Genomic DNA, 27,781 nt, shown 5'->3' with positions numbered 1-27,781 from the left:
GGCATTGTGAAAATTGGTTCCAAAATGTTTTCGGTCTTCTGCAAAACTAAGTATTTTTTCGGCTATATATGCTATCAGAGTAAAATTGTGTCGGCCATCTGGATTTCGGGACTAAGGAATTTTCCATGAAATATAACAGTTAATATTTTATTCGTTTGTTTAGTATTATATTAGAAATTTGAGGCTTCTAAAAAAATGTTTTTGACTGTTATTTTGTTTCAAATTCAAATAATGGTGGTGAAGTCTCCTGAGCGAAATTTTAATATAACTGTTTGTTAACGACACGCGGAAACTATATAGCTATCTTTTCTTCCGCTATATAGTTATCGAAAACACGTTTTTCCTTTTTATTTTTTCTTGTTATCTCACCTATCATCATATGCGGCCGACATATCTATCTAGAATTTTCCAAGTTTCTTCAAATTATCATCGTTCTTGGTAAAATAAATACAACACGACAGGGAACAATCAATTTTTGATCTGGCGTGTGTGACCTCTTTAAAATTTAAACACTATATGCAGTGAAAATTTTCATATTCACGCTGTACGCAAAACTATCTATTTCTCACGTAAATTGGAATGGGAAAAGGGCGAGGGATGACATTTCAACGAGCAAATTTGCACCTTTCAGGGAATGCCTGGCAGGGAATGTGGAAACTTATAGGCTAATGATGTGATGATCTTGTTTATTCGTGACGAAGATATATTCTTAGTAAATGGGGTGGACTCTTTACACCTTCCCAGCGGGTATAAGGAGAAATGTCTTGCGTTTCAATTGAAATCTTGAACAAGAATTATAAGAGCATATTTATTTTCATATCAGATTTAAACTTTCACACATATAATATATATAATTTTCTTTCAATTTCTAATGTAAGTGAAGTCTCTTGAAAACGTTTGAAAATTTCTATAATATGAATTTTATTGTCATGTTAACGATGCTTGGAAACTATCTATGTTATCTGCTGCTGGGTATGAAGGAGTTTTTTAACATTTTTTTCCTACCACTAAAAAATGTTCACGCACGCCTGCGACTGACGCATGTGAAGTTTTCGTAAATGTTAAGTTCCTGCTGATAGTCATAAATATGTCAATGTACTGAGGGGTACAATTGATAAAGGTGTTTTACAAGGAAAATTTTCGTTTGACGTATTTCCTTAAAAATTATCACAATATAAGAAAATGGTTTCACATGTACACGTGCGGCATTTCTACGCATTACAATAAAATTGTGTACGGCCGCGGAAATATTTGAAACTATGTCAATTTTAAAGGGAATTAGGTCTATAACAACAAGGCGAGGAATCGAGTAACAATAATTGATTGGTCCGAAAATATTGCTTTTTTAATTTTAAATATCTGCTATCGTTGAAGAAAAAATCTGGAGTGGCCACGCAAGGAGGAATAAATTAAACTCGTATTGTTTCACACTACGCATTTACTGCGTGTACAACATTAATACACTTCTTAATAAATTCCAGATAAAAATAGTTTTAGTAAATAAAATATGGTTTATTAATGGTTTATTAAACGCAAAATATGCGTGCAACACTCTACATCTAAAGGTTAATCAATTTTTACACATTTTCGCTGCTTCTCTCAAAGTAAGTTTTCTTGCTGTACACTTTTGGATATGATATTTTTCACAAGTCTCGCCACAGAACTTACATCTACAATCATAATTAGGCTCATAGTGAAACGTTGCATTATTACAGAAAATATAGTGATATCCATGACAAGCAAATCTTGCAAAAATATGTCTATCAGGAAAATCAGGGCCACGCCAGTTGTCATTAATCATAGTTTCAGTCTCAAAAAACTCAGAACAAATTAACAGTCTATTTGTTTTCTTTTCTTCACAGAACTTTATATACACATCAGTCTCTGGTAGATTAAATCTAACCTTTAAGTCAGTTACATATAAATTGGAGTCTTTCGCAATCAATTCATAAACATAACGAGATCTATTATACTTAGAAATTCCAAGCACTTTTTTAAAATAGCGAGTTTTCACTCTTTCTAGATTTACAAAATCCATGTTAGTTAGATGTGGCCAGATAATTTCAATTCCATATGAGGCTGTTGGCGAGATTTTAAGGTCGAAGAGTTTAACCGCAGTATTGATAGAAAGCCTGTTTAAATTTTTAATGCTATAAGTAGCCATTAAAGCTGCTCGCACTCTTTTTTCTACATGTCTCGAAAAGGACGTGCCCGAGGTTTGGAACACAACACCTAAGTATGAGAATTCAGACACAAATTCAACATTTAAACCATCTAATTCAATTTTATCAGTTTTCGCATACCTGCCCCGCCCAGAATTCCTGAATTTCATCACTTTACACTTTTCAATATTAAGCTGAAGGCTCCTACTTAACAAATATTCCTTTAAGGCGACAATTGCAATATTCAAATCACTCAAGAACTCACTCGTTAGTACAATGTCGTCCGCAAATAGAATAGCTTTCAAGCCAGGAATGTGTTTAATAACTTCATTAATATCATTAATTGAGATATTAAAAAGGAAAGGAGATAGGCAGCCCCCTTGACGCACGCCATTCGACTGGACAATAACCTCTGATTCTGCGACACCATCAACAATTTTCAAAAAATATGGTTTATGCATCTCATTTATATAGCATGATGAATTTCAGGGTCTTGTGTCTTATTGATTGTTACTATTTCATAGTATTAAAAAAATTTAAATAAATCTTTGAATAATTTTCGTGTCAAATCCAGTCACTAGCCAATTAACTAATTTTTCAATTTACGAACTAAAACAACGGTGTACCTTCCCCGTACCTAAATTTTCAATGGTTCTTTGCCTGTTTTTACGGCAATTCCAACATACCTCTGTTTACTATCTCTGCATTTGCATTACGCACAAACTTCGGTTTGCCGCGCGCCTCGCTCTATATATTACAAAAAAATAAAAATGATCCCTTTTCTTTCAGTAATTTATACGGTTCAAATCCAGTCTTTAGCCAACAAATACAACGTTATAAGAGAAAAGGTGATTTTTCAAACTGTTATAAGAACCAGAGAAAAATCAAAGCCAGGGAGCGCTATTTATGTTAATAACAATGTGCATTAACTTTTACCATTTTCCTTTATCACACACATTTTAATGAACAACTGAAATGTGTAATTCACTTATAGTATAAGGGAAACAACTGAGTCAGAAAATTGTTTTATTTCAACATTTTTCCTGACGGACACTTCCTTTTCTCAGATAGGTTCACCTCTTTTCGCCCCTTGATAGCGAGTGAAACTCGCGTTCCCAATAACAAAAAGCGAACTAAAAACATTGGCCTCAGTGGAGGAATCAAAATCCATAGAACACGGACCTCTATAAAATAGAACTAACTTTGTAATCATTGCCTTTGATTTATTTCTATTTTCAAAGTGACGCCACGACGTGATCAATTTTGTTTTAAAAACACTCAGCGGTTGGTGAGTTGAGATCATAAACCGATATGGAAGAGGCTAAAGTTAAAGTTCTGATAGCCTTTTTCTAAAGTATGAATTATTTTATTTAATTTTTAAGTCAACTGTTTAGTGTTTCATAACCTGCAAAGTTAAATAACAAACTTAATAAGTTACAAAACTATCCAGGAGTCGGATAATGCGTTTTATTTCTTATAATTTTGTAGATTCTAGCTCGCAAACAAATCTAGATTCTGAATTGCAGTCGAAGTCGTTCCATTTGTAAGTTGCGGCAGTAATAGTCGGATGGACAAAGTATTGGAACCTGCTAAGTTCCCCTTTTGTATTTCCGATTGTTCCTGCTTGTTCTGCAAACATTGATTCTTCGTCTCTGCAGGAGCAGCGCCAATTCGCTCGCTAAGGCTTGGTCCTATATTAAAATATAAATTATTATTTTGTTAAGTGTTTTTCATTTAAAGCTGTGTTCAATACATCACAACTGTAGGCAGTGCTGCTTCTCCGCTGCCGCTCCAGTCCGTGCAAAATAACGTGGCTGGCCTCGCAAAAGGAGCAAACTCGAAATTTGCCCCGACGAAAAGGAACAGGCTTTTCATCGTGCTTTTTCACTCGCGAGCGTGATTGGAATGGAAACAAGAAGACCGCGACTGCACGAAACTGGTAAAAATCGTCCCAACTCTCGGCTTTCTAGAAACAATTTCCTTGTTTTAGGCATCTTTTCCTGTATTACATTTTAAGATTATTGTTTGCTTCGGCACTTTACGATCAGTTTGATTTTTCCCTCATCAAAAATTTGTCTACCTCTTTATTTCGATTATTTATTGCGATATTTTCTCTTCAGTTTCATGCATGCACATTACCCTCCAAGGATACTTTAATTATACTATTCTTTTAGATGGGCGACATGATTTTCATCCCATTGTCGTCCTTACTTTTTTTGCTCTTTTTACCCCTGTCCGCGGACCGAGAAGGGCGCGCACTGTGGTCGCATACGAATGCTGAAACCCGGGTCTCAATAACACCGCGAACGGATAACATGGGCCGCACAGGGACCCAGCCCACTGAAGTCGGCACGGAGGCTTTCCAAGCGGTCACCCAACTAGACGCATGCTGCTTATGAAATGATATGGAATGATACTGGGCAACAATTGAAAATTATTAAAACTGTTGGATGCCATAAACAATTGATCGATTAACAATTTGCAATAATAAAAAACGGACCTTCCTACAATAAAAATTGAAGTTTTGCCAATTTTCTTCAAAATTTACAGTGCTTGAACATATTTTCTTGGCAGGATTTCGATTCTTCTCGTAGAGACCTGTCCAACGGTGTATGCCACTTATTGGGGAAACTCTTGGTTTTGAAATTAAATCGGATTTCAAGTAAGGAGACAGCCATTACCATTTGAAAAGCACGCTAACTTTCCAGCCAATTTTCTCAAAAAATTACAGCACTCCTTAGGTCAATTTAGGCTTTAACTGAATCCTAAGGGACGAGTGTATGCATTAGCAACAAGCATTTTCCAGTCTTTTGCAGTATCATTCCTGGACATACTACTTTAATTCTTGATAGCTGTTTTGCTGTTTAAACAATGCCCAGAGAGCGTGATATTCAAAGATATAATATATAATAGTATATATACTATAATCTAACAAATATATATATTTGTTAGATTATACAAGGAAATAAAGGCTATCTGGAAGCATAAATTAAAACAACGTGTAATTCAAAATTTGAAACTTCATATTTTAAGTCTTTTACTGCGTGAGGTTGGTGGTTTTTCAATTGAACACTACCTACCCCGTGCAGGGGTCGTAAGAGTATAGCAAAAACCAGACGCACTCAATCTACGTAATAAATTTTCATATTATATCTGCAGGAGAATATTTTTTATAAACACTTGTTCATTATAAAATTTTACTTGATCTCTTGACGGTCAAATAACGAAAATACTAAGAGAAATTTTTTGTTCTGTTGTGATCTGTGCGATCTCTTCTCAAAACGAGAAATGTTTATGAGAGTATTCCTGTGATGAAAGTGAATGACACCGAGATATCAAATTATTCATTATTACTATCTTTTAAGTTTCGTTTATCGAACACTATATATCATTATTTGTCACTTTACTAATACTACAAGAGCGGAAATTTAATTTAAATTATACATATCAACTTTTTAATGGGGAATAACAAATGTTTCTACTCTGGCCTGGTATGAGACTATTTTATGAATAATTATATGCTTATACTTATGAATTACTTATCAAATCAAATATTTTCTACAATTATTTAGATATATGCTAAAATACTGTGCTATTGGAGAACTTCCGAGAGTTGACGCTGGTGGGGAGAAAACTGATAGCACTTTGAAATTTGTGCAGACATAAGTGCCACTCAAAATATTCACCAGGCAGAAGCACAAACATGATGGCTACTATGCGACTTTTCATCGTTCCCTTTTTACTGACTACTCTCATCTGCGTCGTGGCATCTCAAAATTCTGGTTGTACGGTACGTTAGACCCTCTGCTTAATGCTTAAAATAAATTGGTGTAATTTCATTTCAAGAAAAACAGTTGAAAATCTTAAAACAAATTCATTCAAAAAATTCCTTTCAGTGTGCGACCAAGCCCGTCTACTTCACCGAGTAATAAGCAGAGTATAAATCGAACTATTTTTTTTAGTTAATACGTTTTTACGCGTTTCAGCTATACAAAACTGCATAAGGACTTTTGCGATCAAAGAATTAGCTCCGAGTTAAGCAAGCTCGAAGCGGAAACGTTGGAATGCGATTTCCAAACCATGCTATCAGCATCGATCAATGCTGACAGTTTGTCCACGTGTTATACTCAGCGCGATGTAGAAAAAACGCTCTGCCAAACAAAGTATGCTTTTGAACTTTCACTGTTTCAAAAACGCTCAAAATGTTTTGCCTCTCCCGAAGTACTCGATTGCAGACAATAGCTTTGCTGAATTGCGTAATGATTATACATTTTGTCTTTTTTTACCATTGCTGAAAGTCAATCTTACAGCTTTTATCTTGTCCACGACCGCTCAGTTAGTGCTTTAATTTAGTTTATTTCACTGAACGCTTTTCTAAAACTGAAATTAATTGCACAGAATTGGTGTCTTTCACTGAGGGAGACATAGTGTACCTGTCCACCGGCAGATACTACGTCAGCCCTCCGACGAAGAAAGTAATTGAAGCACAACAAATAATTTAAAACTGTTTTGACAAAATATATAATATGCAGTTGAATTGGTACATGGCGGACTTGTTCTGCAAGATCAACGGTTGGGAACTCGCTAGCGTGGAAACCGGAGCAGAAAACAGTGCACTTATTAGTTATTTTGGTAAAATTGTTTAACAGCCAAAATTGAACCTATATAATCAGCACAAATTCTTTGGTTGTACCATAGGCTCGGGCAACGACAAATATTGGATTTCAGGCACTGACCAAGGATCAGAGAGTGAATTCTACTGGGCGGCGACAGGCAAGCCCTTTGGTGTAACGTTCTTTGAAACGGGACAGCCGGACAACGGTGGTGGCAGTGAAGACTGCATCCAGTTCTTTGTCCATCCGACATTTTCTGGCGCAACTTACAAATGGAACGACGCCAACTGCAAAAATGAAATAGAAAGATTTGTGTGCGAACTCCCGTAACAAATTGAGAAATCAATTAATTTGTTTCGATTCCTTCTCGCTGAAAAATATTTCAAAGTTTTCAATCTGTATTGGAAGGGAGAGTAAATAAAATTAATTAATTCAAATGGTTTTTGATTGGCTTTATAATTAATTCGAACCTTGCTGGTGCTGAGTATTAAGGCTCATATTTTTTGTGGTTTTCTATATTTTTACTAAGGTTTTCATGCTTTCTAGGAATTTTTCTCTTATAACAGAGAAACAAATTAAATCTTTGGGAGATTGAAGGGGAATGAAATGATGAAGACCGATGAATTCAGATTGACGAATTCGGTTGATGTATTGGTTTACAGTTGGAAATCCGATCGGATACTTAATCAAATACCATAACTGAAATTGTTTAACAATAATAAGTTACAAATTCTTTGCTAACTGACGGTTGGACTCACCCCTTTGAATCGGGTTCTGCACAATTAAACGATTCACGTCAGCACCGTGTGTGGCTGACGGACGACTTTCTGCTGTTAAACAATAATGCAAAATCACAATAATTCAAACCGCCGACAATTGTTGGCTTCCAACAAAAAGCAGGACCACGCTGTTGTACCGATACAAATATAATATAAAGAATTATTCCAATATGAAGCTCTTCTTCTTCATGACGCAGCTATTTAACAGGATGGGTATGACAAGAAAAGAGAAAATCCCCATGTTATCCGTTCGCGGTGTTATTGGGTTTGCATAGTGCGCGCCCTTCCCTCCCGGTCCTCGGACATGGGTAAAAAGCAAAAAAATCCTCAGTTTAAATACGCTGCAGTAGTTTGTTTTTCTAACAAGTCGACAATGGTATAGATGAAATCTTGAACAAGAAAAATAGGTGCTTATTTCGTTTTATTTCAGATTTAAATCTTCACACATAAATTATATTTTCTACAATTTTCCTTTAAATTTTAGTTAATAACGTAAAGTGAAGTCTCTTGAAACTTATTGCAATGCTCAATTAATACATATTTGTGTCATGTTAACAACGCTTGGAAACTATCTATCTTCTCTGCTGCGATATAGACATGAAGTTTTTCACATTTTTTCCCTTTCACTCATAAATATTCACGCATGTCTGCGACTGACGCATGTTAAGTTTACTAAAATGTTTACTTCCTGGAAAGAAAAACCACGTCAATATGCATTGTGTGGGGGAGTATAATTGATAAAGAGACAGGAAGATAAAGTTTTTTAACGTATTTCCTTAAAAATTATCGCAAATATAAGAAATTGGTTTCACACTTACACGTGCCCATTTCTACGCAATGCAATAAAATTGTATACGGCCGCGCAAATATTTGAAAATACGTCAATTTTAAAGGGAATTCGGTCTCTAACAACAAGGCGAGGTATCGAATAAAAAATTAATTGGTCCAAAAGTAAAGCTTTTTTCAATTTTAAATATCTGTTATCGTCGAAGAAAAACTCTGGAGTGGCCGCACATGGAGGAATAAGTTAAACTCGTACTGTTTCACACTACGGATTCAGTACGTGCTCAACATTAAAATACCCTTAATATATTCCAGAAAAATAACTGTAGTCAATATGATATATGGTTTCATGCATTTCTCTAGCCAATTAACTAATTTTTAATTTACCAACACAACGGTGTACCCTCCCCCGTACCTAAATTTTCAATGGTTCCATGCCTGGTTGTACGGCAATTCCAACATACTGCGCTGTTTTGCAATCTCTGCATTTGCATTCCGCACAAACAATTGATTGGTTTTGCCAAACCCGGCACATAATTCTGTTCTTGTTATTTTTCCCTTCAGTTTGTCGCGCCGAGAAAAAATGGTATTATTAAGAACAAGAGAAAAAAGAAGCCAGGGAACGCTATTAAATTTGTGCTATCAATGCACATGAACTTTTCAATTTTTCGAATCACGCACACACAAACACATTTTTATGCACAACTGAAATGTGTAGTTAATTTTTATAGTTTCTGGGAAACAACTGCGTCATAACATTGTTATTTGAAAGTTTTTCCGAACGAGGTTTTTTATCGGTTCACCTCTTTCAGATGGGTGCCCCTTGATATAGCGAGCGAAACTCGTGTCCCAATAACATATAGCAAACAAAAAACATGGGCCTCACTCAGTGAAGGAATCAAAATCCACAGTAAAAAGGATGCGGACATCTATATAATAAAATAAAACTATGTTCTCATTGCCTTTGATTTATTTACATCAATTCATCGTTTTTAAGTGATGCCACGGGATCAATTTTATTTTTTAAATACGCTCTACGGTTGGTGAATTAAGATCATCAAACGATATGGAAGAGGCAAAATGTTAAATTTTTTCAGCCTTTTTCAAAAGTCTCAGTTTTTTTATATTTTTAAGTTTAGTGTTTCATAACCTACAAAGTGAAAGAACAAACTTAATAAGTTTCAAACCTATCCAGGAGTCGGATAATGCGTTTTATTTTTTTATAATTTTGTAGATTCTAGCTCGCAAACAAATCTAAATGGCGCATTGCATTCGTGGTCGTTCCACTTGTAAGTTGCGTCACTAAAATCCGGATGGACAAAGTATTGGACGCAGTTTTCATTGCCATTAGCGTTGTCCGGTTGGCCGTCCTCGAAATACCAGAAAGCGTCTATGAATTGCCCGACGCCGCTCCAGTAGAAAACACCCTCGCTGCCTAAGTCGGTGCCCGAGAGCCAAAATCTGTCCGAGCTTGACCCTGCAGAACGAGTTCTGGGAATTTAAACGAAATATTTATCGCGATAGCAAACCGAACGCCGCAATCAGGGCATCGCTTTCCTCAATGGTCTCGACGCTGGCCAGCTCCAGACCGTTGGACTTGCAGAACTTGTCGGCCATGAACCAGCTCTTCTAAATATTCAAACAAAATTCATATTTTAACTGGCTTTGTGTCGTTCTGAGTGTGCAACGTACCAGTTCACTAGCAGAGCTGATATAGTATGAGCCCGTTGACAAAACAGTCAAGCTCAAAGCAGCTTAAAAGATATATTTTTACCGTTTCAAAAGAAGCGATTCAAGCGAAATTTTTCATACTAACTGGGTGCAACTGGGCAATAAGCTTTCTGCAAACAAATAGTTCAATTAACGAATAATTTACAGGTACACAAACGTACGCATTCACTGATCTGCAAAGATAAAGCCCCCAGACTAAAAATTTGCAATACACAAAATGTATAGAGAAGGGTGGCGTATTGATCGATTGGTAATTTTACTCTCTGCTGCAGTTGATAGCTTGCTCGCTGCGGGCCAGCGAGCACGTTTCTAGGTTCGCCCTTTGTAATTCCGATAATTCCTGCTTGTTCTGCAAACATTCATTCTTCGTCTGCAGGGGCAGGGCCGTTTCGTTCGCCAAGGTTGCGTTGCATGCCGCTTGTCTCGATCTGGCAAGTCTGCTTACCAAAAGCTATTCAAATAAATTTATCTTTCCCAAAAATTCGATATCTTACTCATCGTAATAGGCTTGGTCCTGAATTAAAAGAAAAAAATTGTTTGGTAAAGATTTTCATTTAAAGCCGTGTTAAATACATCACAACTGTAGGTAATGCTGCTTCTCTGCTGCCGCTCCAGTCCGTGCAAAATAACGTGGCTGCTGGCCTCGCAAAAAGGAGCAAACGCGAAGCTTGCCCCGACGAAAAGGAAAAAGGCTCCGCACAGGCTTTTCATCGTGCTTTTCCACTCGCGACCGTGATTGGAATGGAAACAAGAAGACCGACTGCTCGAAACTGGTGTAAAAATCGTCCCCACTCTGGTCTAAAACACTTTCCTGTCTCGGGGCTTTCTAGAAACAATTTCTTTGCTTCAGGTTGGATTTTTTTCCTCATCAAAAATTTTGCTGGCTCTGTTTTCCATTTCCTGAATCATTTTCTTTCAGTTGTATGCATGATTACCCTCGGATACTGTAATTATTATCCTTTTTGAAGGCTAACATGATTTTCATCCCATTTTCGTCCTTACTTGGTTTGGAGGAACCATAACTTTGATTCGTGATTCTTATTTGCTGTCTCAACAATGTTTTGTTTTGTGCCCAGAGAGCGTGATATTCAGAGAAATAAAATATGTATATTTTTATTGTAGAAGGAAAAGACTATCTTAAGCAAACTCGAAGCAGAAATTTAAACTATGGAAAAACAAAATTTGGAACTTATTCTTCAAGTCTTTTAGTGAAATACATATTTTGGACGCGCAAAAGTTTTTGTTTTACGTGACTAACAGCAACCGCAGACTTTTTCGACACGAAAACTACGCTTTTTTGCAGTTTTCCAATTGAATACTCTAAAAAATGATCTGAAAAAAATTTATTAGATAATCGCGATTTTACAAAAATGTGATTCTTTTTCAATAATGTTGTGTTTTGTACCTAACCTGTGTTGTTCCATTGGGTAAATCGACCAATAAAATTGTCAATTGTGTGTGTGTTTTTAGGAATACATCTTTCCAAATGCAGAAATAATAAACCTCATTTGATAGAACATCAGAAATTATGCAGCCATTTTTATTAGAAAACACCAACATATCTCTTAGTAGACTCAAGCTCACACACGAATCTCTCATCTTCACCGCAGTTTGCGTCGTTCCACTTGTAAGTTGCGCCATTAATATTCGGATGGACAAAGTATTGGACGCAGTTTTCATTGTTATTACCGTTGTCCGGTTGGCCCTGCTCAAAATACCAGAAGGGGTCTATCAATTTCCCGACGCCGATCCAGTAGAAATAATTCTCGCTGCCCAAGTCGTTGCCCGAAAGCCAAAATTTGTCCGAGGTCGAACCTTTTTTATACATATTATTTATTTCTGACATACAAAAAACGTGCAAAACCCACCAAACGCCGATATTAGAAAATCGCTTTCCTCCTTGGTTTCAACGCTCGCCAGCTCCATGCCGTTGTTTTTGCAGAACAGGTTTGCCATGTACCAATTTGTCTGCATTTTATTTTGTTAGAAATCGTTTTGAACTATTTAAAGATAAGACCTTCTCGAATGATTTGCTTATGTAGTAAGTGCCGGTTGAATATTGTATTAGATCACTCTTTTCGATGCTAACAAGTTCTTCCATGTACGCAATATTTGTAAAAAATATGAGTCGTTTAATTTTATAGTTTTCACTTTACCTGGATAGTTTGCATCTATCTTCGAGCATGAAAGAAATATGACTAGTTTGAACCAAAAAAACTGAAAGAAACATCATCAGCTTACGCATTTCCCCAGCTCCTCGGTCAACTTGGATGTTCTGCACGGTAAATCGTTTAGCCATTTTATTATTTGCATATATATGCTTTTATAATGCTTACAAGAGATTGCCACTTTCAACTGCATTTAAAACCATAATTCTGCAGTTCTGCGCCTGATCGGTCAAAGCTTGTGTGAGATTAGCAATGGTTTCTTCGCATGCTGTCGATTGTCCTTGCGCCAGTTCCTTTTGGAAATTCAACTTTTCGTAGCAGTACTCGAGGTCCTGCTTGGCGTACCTGTTCAAATATAGCAGTCGCAGAATTTAATTAAAATTAAATAAAATACTGACGCCCTGAACGAGACAGCAGATGGACAGAACTACATATGAAATATCAAATTGAATTTTTTTATTAACACAATAAAATGTTTGGCTTTACCCCGCCGGCTTTGGCGACGTGTCTCCTTGGTTCCCAACTTCTGACGGGCAAGACGCACGCTAGAGCGACTATGAAAACACTTTTGCTCAGGTGCAACATCGTCCTGCCTTTGATTCGTTAGTGAACTCGCTATCTTGATTGCGGCTCTTTTATGCACTTCCCCTTCGACAAAAACCGATAACAACTGTCCCCTCGAAGACGGACACGTATGTCTTTTAAAATTCAAAAAACCTTGTGCCCTCCTTCTGTTCAGAGCTTGCATAAAATGTAAAAATTAATTTTAATGCAGGGAAAAAATGCTTAGATTTTAACTAACGTGTATTTCTGCAGTTGTTTTGTAAAATATTCTTCATCCCGTCAAATCCGATTTAAATGTGTTATTATGATTGTACTAAGAATGTCAACTTGGATAACTTTGTGGTGGTTCCCGCACATTATTTGTATTAATCTCGCTCCTATAGATGTCGATATTACTGTATGATAATAATAAGCGCTTCTCAACCTTTCAACCTTCCACCTTTCACTGACCGATATCAACCTCCGCACGCAATGGTCATGTCACCTACTCGCTCTCCGGTCGGGAAATGAAGTCGTGCGCGTATTATAGAGCTATATATTGCTGATGAATTTTAAAAGCTATCGACTCGAACACACACGGGTCCAAATTACTCCACAAAATTGCTACACTCATCAATAAATGACAGACGAAAGGAATTAAGACGTGTCTTTATCTCTATTTCGGCTCAACTACCCCACATTTGGTGACCCTGACGTGACACAGGCAAATTGACATGACTGTGTGCGAGCGAGGTTGAGCGGTACAAGGATTATTACACAGGGTAAAGGAAAGTGCTTATCACAAAGAAATAAAATGACATCTGGCGATACGTGCGAGAAATAAATACACAATCACGAGTATTCGTGCGTGGCGGGACGCCCACAATTTTATAAAGGTATTCAAATAAGAATAATGAAAATTTTAGTTGTTATTAGAGGTCTCAGCTGCGAAGATTTAAATCGGCGGCTGGCGAACCGGCTTAGCCGCGGCGACTGGCGGCTGGCGCGGTTGACAATATTTTAAACGTGAAGTTTAATAGTGCTTAAAAGAGGAATGATACTGGAAAAGCCTGGAAAATGCTTGTTGCCAATGCATAAACTCATCCCTTAGGATTCAGTTAATGCCTAAATTGACCTAAGGAGCGCTGTAATTTTTTGAGAAAATTGGCTGGAAAGTTAGCGTGCTTTTGAAATGGCAATGGCTGTCTCCTTACTTGAAATCCGATTTAATTTCAAAACCAAGAGTTTCCCCAATAAGTGGCATACACCGTTGGACAGATCTCGTCGAGAGGAATCGGAATATGCCAAGAAAATATGTTCGAGCAGTGTAAATTTTGGAGAAAATTGGAAAAATTGGAATTTTTATTGTAGGAAGGTCATTTTTTATTATTGCCAATTGTTGAACAAATTGTTTATCGGTCAATTGTTTAAGGCATCCATAATTTTCAATTGTTGCCCAGTATCATTCCACTTTTTAAAAAGGGCTGAAAGACATTTTTTGATTCTGCAAAATTTTCTTACTGGCGCGGCGCTTACTGGCTGAGACCTCCATTGTTATTAAAGAAATGAGACAAAATCAGCGTATTTTGTGAGCGCCTTCTCCATGTGATAGAGACTGTGCCGCAAAGCATTCCTTCCGAGCAGGTTGCATATGTTCACAGTCGAGGTCGAGAAAAACGTTAAAAAAACTCAAAACTCGTTTTGCACATTTACGCGTTAGCCATAGTGATCAATAAAAATAAGCTCGTCCTGAGAGAAATTTTGTGAATGCTGCCAGCCACCGCTTAACGATTACAGGACTGCTGGATCCTAATCTGTATTTCTATATTATCCTTTATAAATCATTCTCTCGTTGACTCTATTTTACAAAGTATTTTATAATCATAATTATAACGATTAAATAATTGAAATATTAATCTTCTCTTATGTAACAAACAAAACATCGCAAGGAAAATTCAATCGTGCGATGAAAAATACATATTATTCTGATTCTGATACTTCTTGCGTATTTTTTTTACTTATTCTTCGAGAGGAAGGTTAAGTTGGGACTCCAGCGTTTTAAGGAATTAAAAAAGAGAAGAAACAAATTAATTGAAGTATTATTTTGTCATTTTTAAAACAATTAAACAAGGCCGATTGCAGTGAAATTCGAGGAAGGATTGGCATCAGCTGAAAAAAAAAAAGAAATTTCTAACTCTATTTAAACGGTTAAGAAATAACGAAATTTCAATTCGTTACGCGTCCGGAAAAAAAGTAAATATGCATTGTGCGTCAGCGGACAAATGGTACATCTGTCAAAAGGTAAATCGTGAAAATGGTAAATATGCACTTTTGACGCAAAACGATTTTATTCCACCAATGAAAAATTCGGGTCAAAATACATGGGGTGACTCATTTTTTCATCACTAGTGACATCTATATGCAAATAAAGGAAAATTTAAATTTAGCTTATAGCCTGACAAAAGATGTCATTTGCAAAAATCTGTGAAAAAGGTGAAAATCAACAAATTTTTGTCCAGGGATCAATGGACTTTGAAGAAAATTTTTTTGCGCAAACTTTGCCTTAATTGACCGAGAAAATAGTTGAAAAAACTCCGAATTTCTAATTTTTGCGGGTTTTGCGGGCGTTCGAAAGTCAAAATCTGGGAATTTTGAGTACTTTGTAACTTTGCTCAGGATGGTTCTAGAACAAAAATTAAAAAACCGTTTAACTCGTCTCAACATGGCAAACAACTTTTATATTGACCTCAAAGTGGTAGGTCAAAGGTCAAGGTCATAAAATTGATTTTTTATTTAAAACTCGAATTTGAAATTGAATATACTGAAATTTTTTATTTTTTCCATAGCCATTTTGTAGAGTACAGAAAGTTTAGTTAAAAACATTAAAATTTGGATTGGAGTTTTTCTTCGTTTTATTAAAAAAAATGGAAATTTTGAAAAACCTTGTTTTTCGAGGTTGTTAAAAAACGATGATCGACTAAATCTCGACTTCTAATCATCTGATTTTGAAAAACCGCATACCGTTAGACTCGTCTCGACGTCCCAAAGTGCACTAAAGGGGTACGAGACCCACTAACCCCCAACCCCCATTTAACCCCCTCAATAACGGGAAATTTAGCATTTTTTCGTCTGTTTCAACACATTGGCACGACGTTGACGAGTAATTGCCCTCTTTAAACCCATTCAGTTACTTAGTTCACTTAAAAACTAGTCAAACGGTACATATTTTTCGTAAATAGGACCACCACAACCCGAGATTCGGGTGCACAAAGCTTTTTTTTATCAAGACGCGATGCAATAATATGCTCGATGATCGCCCAAATCTCGACTTCTAATCATCTGATTTTGAAAAACCGCATACCGTTAGACTCGTCTTGACGTACCCAAGTGCAATAAAGGGGTATGGGACCAACCAACCCCCAACCCCCTTTTAACCCCCTCAATAACGGGAAATTTAGCATTTTTTGTCCGTTTCAACACCTTGGAACGACGTTGACGAGTAATTGCCCTCTTCAAACCAATTCAGTTACTTAGTTCATTCAAAGACTAGTCAAACAGTACGTATTTTTTGTAAATAGGACCACTAAAACCCGAGATTCGGGTGGCACAAAGTTCCAGAGGTAGAAAAAAAGCAGAAATTGGGGTTGGTGGGGTAGGTGACCACCCCCAAAACCCGTTGGCTGTCTAGGGGAGGTTGAGACGAGCCAAACGGTGTTCAATTTTTGCAATTCTGATGGCTCAAACCCGAGATTTGGTGATGCGTTTTATTTGATAAAAGAGGTTAGTTGCGACACAATTTATCAGAGTGCTTCATGGATAATGCACGAAAACTTTGCAATTTATTTTTGATAATTTATTGTCAACAGATGCCGCAACCTCAAATTGCAATCGCTATTTTAATTTAAGAGACGAAAAAAGACGCGTTCCAGAGTCTCGTATTTTTTGCTCAAGTCAAAAATCGACAGATTTCTTTCTTATATTGGTTTTTTAATTCATTAAATACCGGTCGTATTATGTAGTTAAATCGGTTGGCATTAGTTCTGTGTCGTGGAAATCGGTTTATCAGCTTCGCTTTCTATTTTAATTTTGAAATTTGATCGATTGATTTGCTGGCTCTCGTGCATGCTGGCAGAGAAATGTGCCATTTCTCCGTTTCTGTTGCATGTATCAAGTCGAATCATTTTTTGAAATGAGCGGCATTCAGTCTCAAATTTAATGTCTGGAGTCGTTAAACCGGTTAGTTTTAGGTAATGTCAGCAAACAAATAAAACCTCCTCCTGTAAAATCGTGAAAGGTGCAGGTTTACCTTTTGTTCGCTGACGCAGAATGCATATGTACCATTTGTTCGCTGACGCACAATGCATATTTACTTTTTTTCCGGACGCGTAACGAATTATATTTTGATTTGATAAGGATAGAATAAGAACACTTAACATAACCAAATTTTAGCGATAATGCAAATGATTATCTTCGAACAATCAAAGTGATAACAAGCACGATAAAAAAGTGACAGAAGCAAAACTAAGCCGGAGCAGTAGAAGGCGTAAAAGATGTCTAAGGACAAGAGCCTGGTGCATTATGGGGATCTTTTGGCAGCGGTCATCGCGTCGCACGGCAGTGGTTGCTCAATTCTGGACTGGAGCATCAACCTCGGCACCGAGACGGTGCAGGGCTTCGCCTCACTGATGCTCAGGGCCAAGATCAAGGTAAAAACCGCTCTTGGCGAGGTCACCGAGGTCAACCTAATGGTGAAGCGCCCTCCTGCCCTCGAAGTGCACGCTGCCATGATCAACAGCATGGGAAACATCATTCAGCGAGAGGGGTGAGTGTGTTGAAATTAGGCAAAAAAATATATTTTAATTGTTTTCATCAGTGGTTTGAAAGGTCATATTTCACTAAGTAAAGATGGCTGTTTTTTTAACCCTCTTTATTTTGGGTGGTGAAAGTGATTTTAACAAAGTAATAAAGATAAACACCCTAGGGTTCAACTCTTGGATTAAATACGCATCTATGTGAAGTTTACAATGATTACATAATTATTTCCAATGAACCAAACGTTTTACTTCAAATTTCTCCATTATTACCATGTTAGAACTAAAGCAATTAAAAATAAATTAATTATTCAACGCCTCAATTTTCCTGCAATTTTTGGTATAGTTCATAATATGACAAAATTCTTTTGCAAAGTATTTTTTATTTAATTTAATTGGGTTGGACCGAGATATTTTAAAGGTTTTTATATATTTTACCTCGGCTCTTCTCAGTTGTGAGTCCTTTAACTAGACCTTGTTTTAATAATTAATAAATTTCAATCATTTTAATAACAAATTTTTGTCATTTCAGATAAAAAAAATATTTTTGCTTTTTGCTCGTCTCTATTTCCGCCCATTCATTAAAAAGGTTCGAAATACGTAATTTGACCTATTCCTCTCACCCCAACAGAGCTTATTTCAACATTGCAGTGCCGAAACTGCAGGAAAAATGTCCTCAGCTGCCGATCGTACGCACGCTGGTGGCGCACGAAAATGCAATCATCATGGAGGACCTGTGCGAGCGGGGCTTCCAGACGCTGTGCAAGACGATGCAGGACATGGGCAGAGGCAACAAACTCACCTTCCCGATCGCGAGGATGTGCGTGCGGAAGCTGGCCAAAATCCACGCCGCCTCGCTCGGGGTCAACTGGGATGAGGTCATCCCTCCGCTCGACATGGCCAGCTCCGAGATTTTCAAAATGCTAATTGGCCGCGGCATCCAGACGATCATTCCCATGATGAAGAAGCTCTTTCCCGAACATCGCTCGCTGGAAAAATACGCCGAGTTCATGGCCAAACCAAAGCTTCTTGATGATTTCATCGAGTACATGGCGTACGACGAGTCTCGCCCGCCGAATGTTCTTCTTCATGGCGATTGTCACATTAACAATATGATGTTCAAGCTGGACAAAAAGGGAAATGCAGTCGATATGTGTTTCATCGATTTTCAGGTATAAATCAAAAGAGCAGAAGAAGGGTTGGAAATTTTAAAATATTTTTTCCAGTGTAATGACGAGGTTGAGGCTTATTTAAATGGTTCCTTCTTTTCTATTTTTTTCGAGCGCTTTTCTTATAAATTCAGTTGAATTTTCAGGATTCACTTATGTTTTTGAAAAATAGGGTTTAAATCATATTCAACAAATTCGACAGTCGTATACAAAAATTCAAACTGCTGGGGAGACTAATTATTTCAACGTCTTTTTTACTAGCTTTATGTAATTCTAAAAACTGAATATTGTATAGCTCACCAGCAGCTTTCAAATCTGCTTGAAAAGCTGTGTCTCTTCACAAAATAATCTTGTATCAATATTGTTCATTTAATTAATTAGAACAAAACTCTTACTGATAAAAAAATTAAAATAGATAAAATTCGTAATCAAATCAATTTATTTATGATTTTCATTTTGCTTCAAAACATAAACACCACTAAGCTGCAGGGTTGCAATTTAATTTTTTAATTAATTTAATTCTTTAAATTAGATGATATTAAGTATTTTTTATGCTTAGAACATTCAAACTTATATTGATATATCTGAATTGTATTTCTTTTCTTCGAGTCGATAGCGAGAGTAAACACATATATTCCTACATTTTCCTAACAAAATACTCTTTATGGGAATTTCAGATCTTTCGTTATGGCCCGGCTTGCAACGATCTAATCTACTTGATGTACACCAGCGCCAACCAGGCCTTCAGAGACAAACACGAAAAAGACGTCGTCCGAGCGTACGTTGAAGCTTTCAATGCTGCAGCGTGCATCACGCCAGATTTGCTCGACTTTGACCAATTTTGGCGCATTTACGAGAGGACTCGTTACTTTGGCGTGGTCATGGCCATGGGCATACGTCCTCTTCAGTTTATAACTGAGTTCCAACCGGCCACCGATAAGGGAGAACTCACTGAAGAGGCATTTGCCGCCATGAATCAATTCGATGGTGCAATGGTACAGCCGGCAATGCTTGCTCTTGAAAATGATCCAGAATTCAGGGAGGAGTTTCGAACCTTGATTGCGCATGCCATGGACGTGCTGCGTGATTTTGTATTCCAGAAATGAATAAAAATATGCAAATATGCTTTTGGTATTTAACTTAAGATGGGAAGTTAACTTTTTAGTCCATGTATTATGCCACAAAAAATAAAAAAACATTAATTGTTTCCAATCATTTATTAATGCAGAATCATATATTTATCTGGTCGATAAAAGGATTAACTCTCTGCTAATTATTTTCTCATTTTGTAGCTTCTAGCTCGCAAACAAATCGGAATGGCGTGTTACAGTTTTCGTCGTTCCACTTGTAGGTAGGTTTGTTCGTTTCCTTAACGTATTGAACACAGTTTTCATTGTTATTAGCGTTGTCCGGCTGGCCATCCTCAAAATACCAAAACGTTTCCATCGTCTTTCCTACGCCGCTCCAGTAGAATTTTTTCTCGCTGCCGAGGTCGGTGCCTGAAATCCAAAATCGGTCGGTGCTTGGCCCTGAATTTTTTGAATTAGAACAATGTGTCTGTTTAAAATACTTTAATATTTTACCAAACGCCGCAACCAGGGCGTCGTTTTCCTTGATGGTCTCGACACTGGCCAGCTCCAAGCCGTTAGACTTGCAGAATTTGTCGGCCATGTGCCAATTTTTCTAGAAGAGGTTTAATAAATTGTCTTCTAATTTAATTTATAGTAAGCAGAGCGCACCTGTTCACTTGAAGGGCTGATGTAGTACGAGCCAGTTGATAATTTTACCAATTTCAAAGCTACTGAAAATTGAATGATGCAATTATGAAGTGTTAAAAGTGACAATTTAACTACAAACCAGTTGCGGCTGAGCATTTAGCTTGCTAAAACAAAAGTTCATTTAAATACATAAATGTGCAGTTAAAAAAATACAAACACTTACACATTGACCGATCTGCGAAGAAAGGGCTGCTAATCTAAAATTACCAGAAAATTGGAAGAAGAGTTGAAATAACAAATTACGTTATACTTTGCACTGCAACTAGCTGCGTTAGTGCTGCGAGCCTGAGAGCAGATCGCCAGTTTCTCCTGCTGTTGCTCCACTAATTTTTGCAATTTCTCCAGGCATTGACTCTTTGATGCCCGAAGCTCGGTGATCGCGTTTTCCAAGGATTCGTCGCACAACGCCTGCTTACTGCTTGCAAACCTATTTAACGAACGTGACAAAATAATAAATGTTAAGCTCGTTTAGACTGGAACGAATTGAGGCCTCACTGGTCGTAGTAGGCTTGGTCCTAAATTAAAAGAATTGTTAGAAAAATTAGGAATTTAATTTAAGTAGTGTACAGTACATCGCAGCTGTATTCAATGGTGCTTCTCTGCTGCCGCTCCAGTTCGTGCAAGATAGCGTGGCCGGCATCGCAAAAAGGGGCAAACAGGAAAGTTGCCCCGACGAAAAGGAAAAATGCTCCGCTGAGGCTTTTCATTGTGCTTGTCGCTCGAGAGTGGGATTGGAATGGAATAAAGTAAAATAAGCGTGGCGAACTACTTATATACTTTGCCCCCACTGCAATTAAAATATAAGGATGATGAATGGTGAACCTCTTTATCAGAATAAGGGAATTTCTGACATTGAATAATGTTGTAAAGAGAGGGAAATTGCACAGAAAATGTGAAGCGGTGGAAACCATTTTACTTTTAATTAAATGAAGAACTGTATTATTTTCCACTGTGGATATTCAATGTTTGGAATGAAAAATAAATAGAAAAAAACTGCATCAAATAGGCTATTTTTACTGATTAGAAAATTTTACTATTAACGCACCTCTAAAATTGTTAAACATTACAAGTTAAATTTATACAAATTGCCCTTTAAATATTTTTGTGTTATTATTTGATGTTTATTCTCACTTATAAAAATAAAATGAATATCAATGAATAGTAGAAAAGTGAGAAAGGGCACCACTCCTGACATACAACATGTTAAGACGTTACTCATTGGAGACTAAAGCCGAAATGGGCCCATACTTTTAGCAACTATTACATGTTGAATTTATGGTCAAATTCCAATTTTTTAGGAAAGGAATTTAGAATAATTATAAGCTTATTTTCCCAAGGTTGTACGTTCCAAATGAATTTTTCACATCGTGTTTCAATTTTCTGGTCGTACAATCTTGAGAAAATAGCATTTATCGCTCTCCATCTTGAGATTTAGTTTTAGAAAATATTTTTTTTTGCATGGACAAGTTTAATAGCATAAATGTTCACTACCTATTTTGTTACGTGATAGTTTCGTATAGCAGTTAAATTCTGATTTGATATTTTTTTTTAATTTATACAGTTTTGCTTAAAGTGGAATGATACTGGGCAACAATTGAAAATTATTTTAATTGTTGGATGCCTTAAACAATTGACCGATAAACAATTTGTTCAACAATTTGCCACAATAAAAAAAGACTCCTACAATGGGAATTCAAATTTTGTCAAATTTCTCCAAAATTTACACTGCTCGAACATATTTTCTTGGCATATTCCGATTCCTCTCGTCTAGATCTGTCCAACGGTGTATGCCACTTATTGGGGAAACTCTTGGTTTTGAAATTAAATCGGATTTCAAGTAAGGAGACAGCCATTACCATTCGAAAAGCACGGTAACTTTCCAGTCAATTTTCTCAAAAAAATACAGCGCTCCTTATAGGTCAATTTAGGCTTTAACTGAATCCTAAGGGATGAGTTTATGCATTGGCAACAAGCGTTTTCCAGGCTTTTCCAGTATCATTCCTCTTTAATTAACTGTTCTTGACACTACGTGCATAATGCGATACACTTGTATATTAAATAACATAAATATGTAATAACATTTTATTGCCATGGTTGCGGTAAAAATTAAAACCAATTTCATGAGTGTTTTTTGTTGCAAAGATTATTTAATGGTTTCAATGTACAATTCTGAAGCTTTTGGGATTGTGCGTTATTTCATTGTTTGCTCCGTCAATAATTGACCTCTGAACGCTGTCCCAGCGCAGGCATTGAACGCATTCCGCTTACTATTGCAGGAACCGGTAGATTCTGAATTTTAAAAAATAATTTAGGATCAAATATACAATCTATATACGTGCTTACTTTGTTTTTCACACAGCTGCAAAATGAAAAGGAAAGTTTTAAGTAAATTAAGTAATGCACGCATTGCTCTGCCAAACCTGAATGAGTTGGAATTGAGTGCACTGGACCAGGGCGGCTGCAGTCACGTTGCACCATTTTCCGTAAGATTCGACAAAGGGCAGTTGAAACTGATAGTCTATCATCGTTGGAGAAACAACTATTTTCCTTGAAGCCTTTTCTTATACAGTTTTTTTGTATACCAAGCAGCAAATTTTCGCACGCACGGAAGGAAGTCTCTACTTTCGTGCCCCACGCTTCATCCTTTTGGTTTTCTTTCAAAAGACGAACAACTGCTTCAGAATTGATGACACCTTGTACTTCATCTGTAATCTGCTTAGATTTTATTAACAATATTTTTTATTTTAAGTGTTACGTACTGCTCCTCTCGCGGAAAAAATGCAGTTCACAAAACACTGCAGCATAAAATGAGACTCTTAATTATAAAAAAGTTTTTATTGGTGCAATTTTATTACCGCCTGATGTCTCAACAGGTCCTGAGTTTGAATGTCATAGAAGAACACCGTGAAGTTAACGTTTGAATGCTGCCCTTTGTTCAAAATGTATTCATTAAATATCGACATTTTCTGCTTGTTGTTCGAGCAAATTTTCTCCTTTGGATTAAACGGGACCAAGTCAGCAGGCGGATTTTCACAGCATTCATGCAATTTCTGTGATATTTCGGGTGAGATTATATAATCATAAATATATTTTAAAAACCTGGAAGTTTGAAGATCGACAGGTGTTTTTATCAATGCGATTCGGCTTTTTTGATGGATTTTCTGCGGACAGTAAGGCACTAGTTCCTGCAGTTTATAAATTGTAATTAATAAATAAACCAAAATATAAAATATAAATAAACCATTTTCAATTCGGGATGAAATCCACCCTAAATGCGAGGCAACCCTGACGTGTCCTGTCGGACCTTGCGAGCAACCCTCAGAAGAGGTGAACGAAACGATTCCGATTTGCACCCAAGTGTTGCTCTTGTCTTGAAATACCAACGATCCGCCAGATAATCCCTGATTCACGCATCAATTTTTTTCGATTATTTAAAAAATTATCACAATTAATATTATACCTTTAGACAGTTGGATTTCTTGGTTATTGTTCCACTGTCTGTGAAATTCGTGCATAAAATCCCTGCACTAATAATTCCACTGCCGTAAAAGCTTTGACACGCGGTGTTCGAAATAACTTTCTGAGCCGGGAAGTCCAACTTCAGGACTGCTTTATTTTCTGGACGCATGCCAATTTTTTATTACTGCATAATTCGTAATTATTGTACCTACTTTTGTCGCTTGTTTCTGCTTTCGTCAAACCGCTACTTACAACCATCAGCCCTTCCAACGTTTTGTTTGCTTCTGTCGCCAGCGGCAATTTCACAAGCTCAATGAAACCTGCGACATTTATTATTATTTTTTTTTTTAATTCTACCACTCTATAGATATATCTTGAGAGCGTACCTGGCATCAGTTTAGCTTCGCTCGACATCTGCAGAAGTGCCAAATTGTTATGCAGACTCTCAGGACCGAAATTCTCGTGAACTAATATTCTTGCTGCTTGTATTGTGGCAGAACGAAGATCGTCCTTGGTAAAGGAGCCCAAGTTAACCGTAACAGCACTTGCACTGAGAGAAATTTAACTTAAAACAATGGATTCGTCTATAAAACTATGGGTTAATTTTGTCAAGATTTGAAATGTTGCCTTATATTAAGATAAATCCAATGCTTAGAGAATAATATATAGGACAGCCTACAGGATTGTCAAACAGACATTTACTTTGAGACGCAGTGAGCAGCGGTGAGGACCCAGTTTTTCAGGACGAGCGAGCCGCTGCAAAAGAGCACTTGGTCCACGACGAGAGACGCTTGCCACGGAAACTGGCCGCGCATCACCTCGGGCCCGCCGCTCAGTTTTCCATTGAGCAATTTCCTGGACCACCTCCCTGCTTCCTTGGCTGCTCGAATTCTAGATTAATTTTCCATCGAGAGGGGCCATTGACAAAAATACGTACGCTGTTTTAGCTCGGCGCCCGGTTCGTCGGCGCCCGGGGCTAAGTCCTCCTCGTTTCCAGTGGTCTCAGTGTTTTCCTGGACATTTGGAAAGGTCACCGACGCCTCTTTAACCTTTTCTGAATCCCATTTGACCGCGTTTGTTGCACCTGCTAGCTGCAAAATTATCAATTTCAAATCTTAAATGAAGCGAGCACAATCAGCAAACGTGTATAGATATGTATAAATCGTTTGATTTCTTAATTATGTTTTACTTTTAATTTATAGTGTTCTCATGACGTGTTGTGAATTCCCGTATAGCAAAAAAAAAATTATGTTTGACTAATGTGTATACCCATGAAAAACGCAAATTTTAATTTATTTGAGAGCTGCAAATTTATACCGTTTGGTGGTATATTTTTAAAATCAATGATCGAGAGGTTAGAAATTTTATATATTATAAAACCACATTACCAAGATTTGAAGTAGTATCGCAGTTGTCAAGCGGGACAAGTACATCGTTTGTCAGCTGAATTGACACCTTTTCATTTTCTATTTCCCTTCGTGGATGTATATATATACCGACCAAAATTAATGGCCTCCCCGCGGTTTCCATGAAAGGAAAGTGATAAAAAGAACAAACGGGTATGTAATTTGGAGTGCAGACATTGATATCAATATGCATGAGCAAATAATGCTGTTCTCTGTAATTATTTCACGTCCAGATTTCTTCATGTACGTTTTTACATGTCCTACTTTGGCTTTTTAATGATAACATATTGTAAAGAATTCCAGTTACACGCAATTTCGAGAAATCCCGTGTTCAATATAATATTTAAAGGATCTTCAGAGGTTTTAATACAATTAAATATTAGTGTGTACTATTTTTATTGACTAGTTCATGCTCATACATTAAAATAATTAATTTTTGTCATGCAGCAAAATCCACTCCGAGAGCTGCGCCTCGACTTGCTGTCTAGCTTCAATCAGTTGCGGTGGCTCGTTTGCAGAGAAAAACACGTCGGCAGCATGGCCGACATCTACAAAAATGGCACAAAATATTAGATAATTTCATCGAAATTAATTTCCAACTTAACCTTGAATCACGATGACAGGCGCGTCCGGATTTATATCCGTCTCCGCTGCCACTTTGCTCCAACCGTCAAAGGTGCCGTGAGTGAAAATCGTCCTGGTCACGTCAGGTGTTTTGCCGCCAAACTCCAGGTTGGTTCGGGCCACTCCAGTCTCCTGGAGCTCCTGAGTAAACCTGTCTCACACACCAGAAATAAATTATATTCGCGAATGGCGAATAATTGTTATAATTTCACGCACAGCTCGCCGAAAACGTCGGCGCACATGTTGATGTAATACTCGACAGGAACTACATTTCCAAACGGTGTATTTCCCGACAGGGTGAAATACCACCCCAGTTCAAGGCACGTTTGGTACAAGTGCTGGCGGTCTTTAAAAAATAAATATGAGTCCAAAAAATCACAATAAATTCTTTCCCTGCTCACAGTTATTTCCAGGCTCGATTTGCGTGCTGTTTTTATAGAATTCGACAATTCCGTCGTAGTGCACGTCGAGACATCCTGACGGGAATGCCTGGTTGACGACCTCCGCCAGGTTGAGCAGCGGAGTGCCGGGACCGTCGATCAGGAGCTCGCACTCGGTGGCAATCATTCCTGGGAGCGCGAACTGCACCACCCACCCGTAAACGTTCGCCACCAGTGAGTACAAACCCATCGCATCGTTGGCAATCTTGAGATTTGACTCGGGACACAAACTAAAAATTTATTTTAGACGAAGTATGTAGGAAAAATCATTATTTTTACTTGAAAGCTTGAGCAACGAATTGCACGTCCGCCTGGTTTTGACTGGTGACTCGCGCAACCATTTCGTCCATTGCAGCCGAAAGATATCCTGGACACAGTGGATTCACCTTCCCTAACCCGATACCCGTCATCTCATGATATTCTATATAACACATTTGAAGAGAAATTTAAAAATATATTTAACAGCTACATACGTTTAAAACTGTCCTTTTAGGTTTGATTTTTTAATAATCTACCAATTTATTTATTTTTCAAAATGAAGGGAAATGTTCAAAACCGATTTCAGTTTTTGTAATTTTATATATTTACCAAAGAAATCAATTTTGGCCTCTTGCTGGCCGCTAGAAGAGTAAGCGGCGTGGAAAATGTGCGGATATTTCTGCCTCGCGAACCCAGCCAGCATCCCCGAGTATGAGAAGCCGCATACGATCCACGGACCCGAGAAACCGTAAATCTGAACCATTTGCTGGGCAAAATAAGCAGCGTCGGCCAGCGCTTGGTCAATACTCAAATATTGCAAATTTTGGGTTTCCAGGGTGCTGAATTTTGTTTCAATGAGATTTAAAAAAAAACAATTCAAGAAGCGTACTCAAACGGCTGACTGATTCCATAGTAGCGATGCTCGAGCTCGAAAGCAGCGCCATTCATCCTATCAGTCATTTGCCCGATGAAAGATTCATTAGACACGTAGCCTCCCCAGGATTCGGCCTCTCCGCCGAGGAACAGGAATATCGGCCCGCCTAATCTGATGCTTCCGATCCGCTTGTAGTATCTCTGTTAAAAAATTTTAACTCGACTCACACGCACGGACTTTAAAGAAAGCTCACTTGGCTGAAGGTTCTTGTGTCCAGCGGCCGGTCATGGTCAATCAATTGCTTGATCCTATCTTCAACTGCATCAGTTGATTTCAAAGTAGTCGGAAGTTTGGGATGTGCGAAACCTCCCATAAACCCATAAGCGGGAACCGCGAGGAAAAGGAGCAATAACATTTTCTGTTAATTTTTAAGAAAAAAATTATTTAACAAGAAAGTTAGTG

General features: G+C 37.5%; 6 protein-coding genes and 1 long non-coding RNA gene across 8 annotated transcripts; 2 read left to right on the top strand and 5 right to left on the bottom strand.

Moving 5' to 3' along the window:
* The first annotated feature begins 5,838 nt into the window (after window positions 1–5,838).
* On the top strand, window positions 5,839–6,311 carry LOC135947893 (uncharacterized). The gene is made up of 3 exons (XR_010575735.1): window positions 5,839–5,952; window positions 6,059–6,087; window positions 6,149–6,311. It is a non-coding gene; the product is annotated as an uncharacterized LOC135947893 (long non-coding RNA).
* Window positions 6,312–9,508: 3,197 nt separating this feature from the next.
* LOC135948276 (CD209 antigen-like protein E) lies at window positions 9,509–10,817 on the bottom strand. Its single transcript, XM_065497484.1, has 8 exons — window positions 10,642–10,817; window positions 10,563–10,582; window positions 10,329–10,505; window positions 10,230–10,263; window positions 10,154–10,178; window positions 10,030–10,091; window positions 9,867–9,966; window positions 9,509–9,814 (listed from the first exon to the last, which is right to left on the bottom strand). Exons 1-8 carry the CDS (start codon window positions 10,777–10,779, stop codon window positions 9,558–9,560), a joined length of 813 nt encoding a protein of 270 aa, XP_065353556.1. The 5' UTR covers window positions 10,780–10,817; the 3' UTR covers window positions 9,509–9,557.
* Window positions 10,818–11,581: 764 nt separating this feature from the next.
* Window positions 11,582–13,023, bottom strand: LOC135948051 (uncharacterized). Its single transcript, XM_065497114.1, has 8 exons — window positions 12,723–13,023; window positions 12,635–12,663; window positions 12,405–12,581; window positions 12,310–12,343; window positions 12,225–12,243; window positions 12,086–12,162; window positions 11,937–12,036; window positions 11,582–11,883 (listed from the first exon to the last, which is right to left on the bottom strand). The coding sequence occupies exons 1-8, from the start codon at window positions 12,819–12,821 to the stop codon at window positions 11,612–11,614; spliced, it is 807 nt and encodes a 268-aa protein (XP_065353186.1). The 5' UTR covers window positions 12,822–13,023; the 3' UTR covers window positions 11,582–11,611.
* Window positions 13,024–17,323: 4,300 nt separating this feature from the next.
* Window positions 17,324–19,943, top strand: LOC135934032 (uncharacterized). Its single transcript, XM_065475539.1, has 3 exons — window positions 17,324–17,601; window positions 18,222–18,762; window positions 19,437–19,943. The coding sequence occupies exons 1-3, from the start codon at window positions 17,330–17,332 to the stop codon at window positions 19,863–19,865; spliced, it is 1,242 nt and encodes a 413-aa protein (XP_065331611.1). The 5' UTR covers window positions 17,324–17,329; the 3' UTR covers window positions 19,866–19,943.
* A 14-nt stretch (window positions 19,944–19,957) lies between these two features.
* Window positions 19,958–21,277, bottom strand: LOC135934033 (hepatic lectin-like). Of its 2 annotated transcripts, none has more exons than XM_065475540.1 (8): window positions 21,110–21,277; window positions 21,033–21,052; window positions 20,788–20,964; window positions 20,701–20,734; window positions 20,617–20,641; window positions 20,499–20,560; window positions 20,343–20,442; window positions 19,958–20,288 (listed from the first exon to the last, which is right to left on the bottom strand). In XM_065475540.1, the coding sequence occupies exons 1-8, from the start codon at window positions 21,242–21,244 to the stop codon at window positions 20,041–20,043; spliced, it is 801 nt and encodes a 266-aa protein (XP_065331612.1). In that variant the 5' UTR covers window positions 21,245–21,277; the 3' UTR covers window positions 19,958–20,040. The 2 variants fall into 2 exon arrangements, with proteins under 2 accessions (XP_065331612.1, XP_065331613.1); XM_065475541.1 differs by having other exon boundaries at window positions 20,499–20,557.
* A 1,385-nt stretch (window positions 21,278–22,662) lies between these two features.
* LOC135948158 (polyserase-2-like) lies at window positions 22,663–25,477 on the bottom strand. Its single transcript, XM_065497276.1, has 14 exons — window positions 25,385–25,477; window positions 24,934–25,087; window positions 24,699–24,876; window positions 24,383–24,546; window positions 24,209–24,316; window positions 23,998–24,155; window positions 23,779–23,938; window positions 23,637–23,722; window positions 23,393–23,587; window positions 23,297–23,332; window positions 23,120–23,249; window positions 22,958–23,055; window positions 22,881–22,896; window positions 22,663–22,826 (listed from the first exon to the last, which is right to left on the bottom strand). The coding sequence occupies exons 1-14, from the start codon at window positions 25,427–25,429 to the stop codon at window positions 22,729–22,731; spliced, it is 1,626 nt and encodes a 541-aa protein (XP_065353348.1). The 5' UTR covers window positions 25,430–25,477; the 3' UTR covers window positions 22,663–22,728.
* Window positions 25,478–25,800: 323 nt separating this feature from the next.
* On the bottom strand, window positions 25,801–27,727 carry LOC135934127 (putative serine protease K12H4.7). The gene is made up of 8 exons (XM_065475660.1): window positions 27,573–27,727; window positions 27,335–27,519; window positions 27,055–27,284; window positions 26,746–26,887; window positions 26,428–26,696; window positions 26,243–26,372; window positions 26,008–26,177; window positions 25,801–25,950 (listed from the first exon to the last, which is right to left on the bottom strand). The coding sequence occupies exons 1-8, from the start codon at window positions 27,690–27,692 to the stop codon at window positions 25,832–25,834; spliced, it is 1,365 nt and encodes a 454-aa protein (XP_065331732.1). The 5' UTR covers window positions 27,693–27,727; the 3' UTR covers window positions 25,801–25,831.
* Window positions 27,728–27,781: the final 54 nt, after the last annotated feature.

This window comes from Cloeon dipterum, chromosome 1 (genome assembly GCF_949628265.1).
Source record: "Cloeon dipterum chromosome 1, ieCloDipt1.1, whole genome shotgun sequence".
NCBI lineage: Eukaryota > Metazoa > Arthropoda > Insecta > Ephemeroptera > Baetidae > Cloeon > Cloeon dipterum.
Note: the sequence above shows the minus strand (reverse complement) of the source record. Positions and strands in the feature narration are given on the sequence as shown.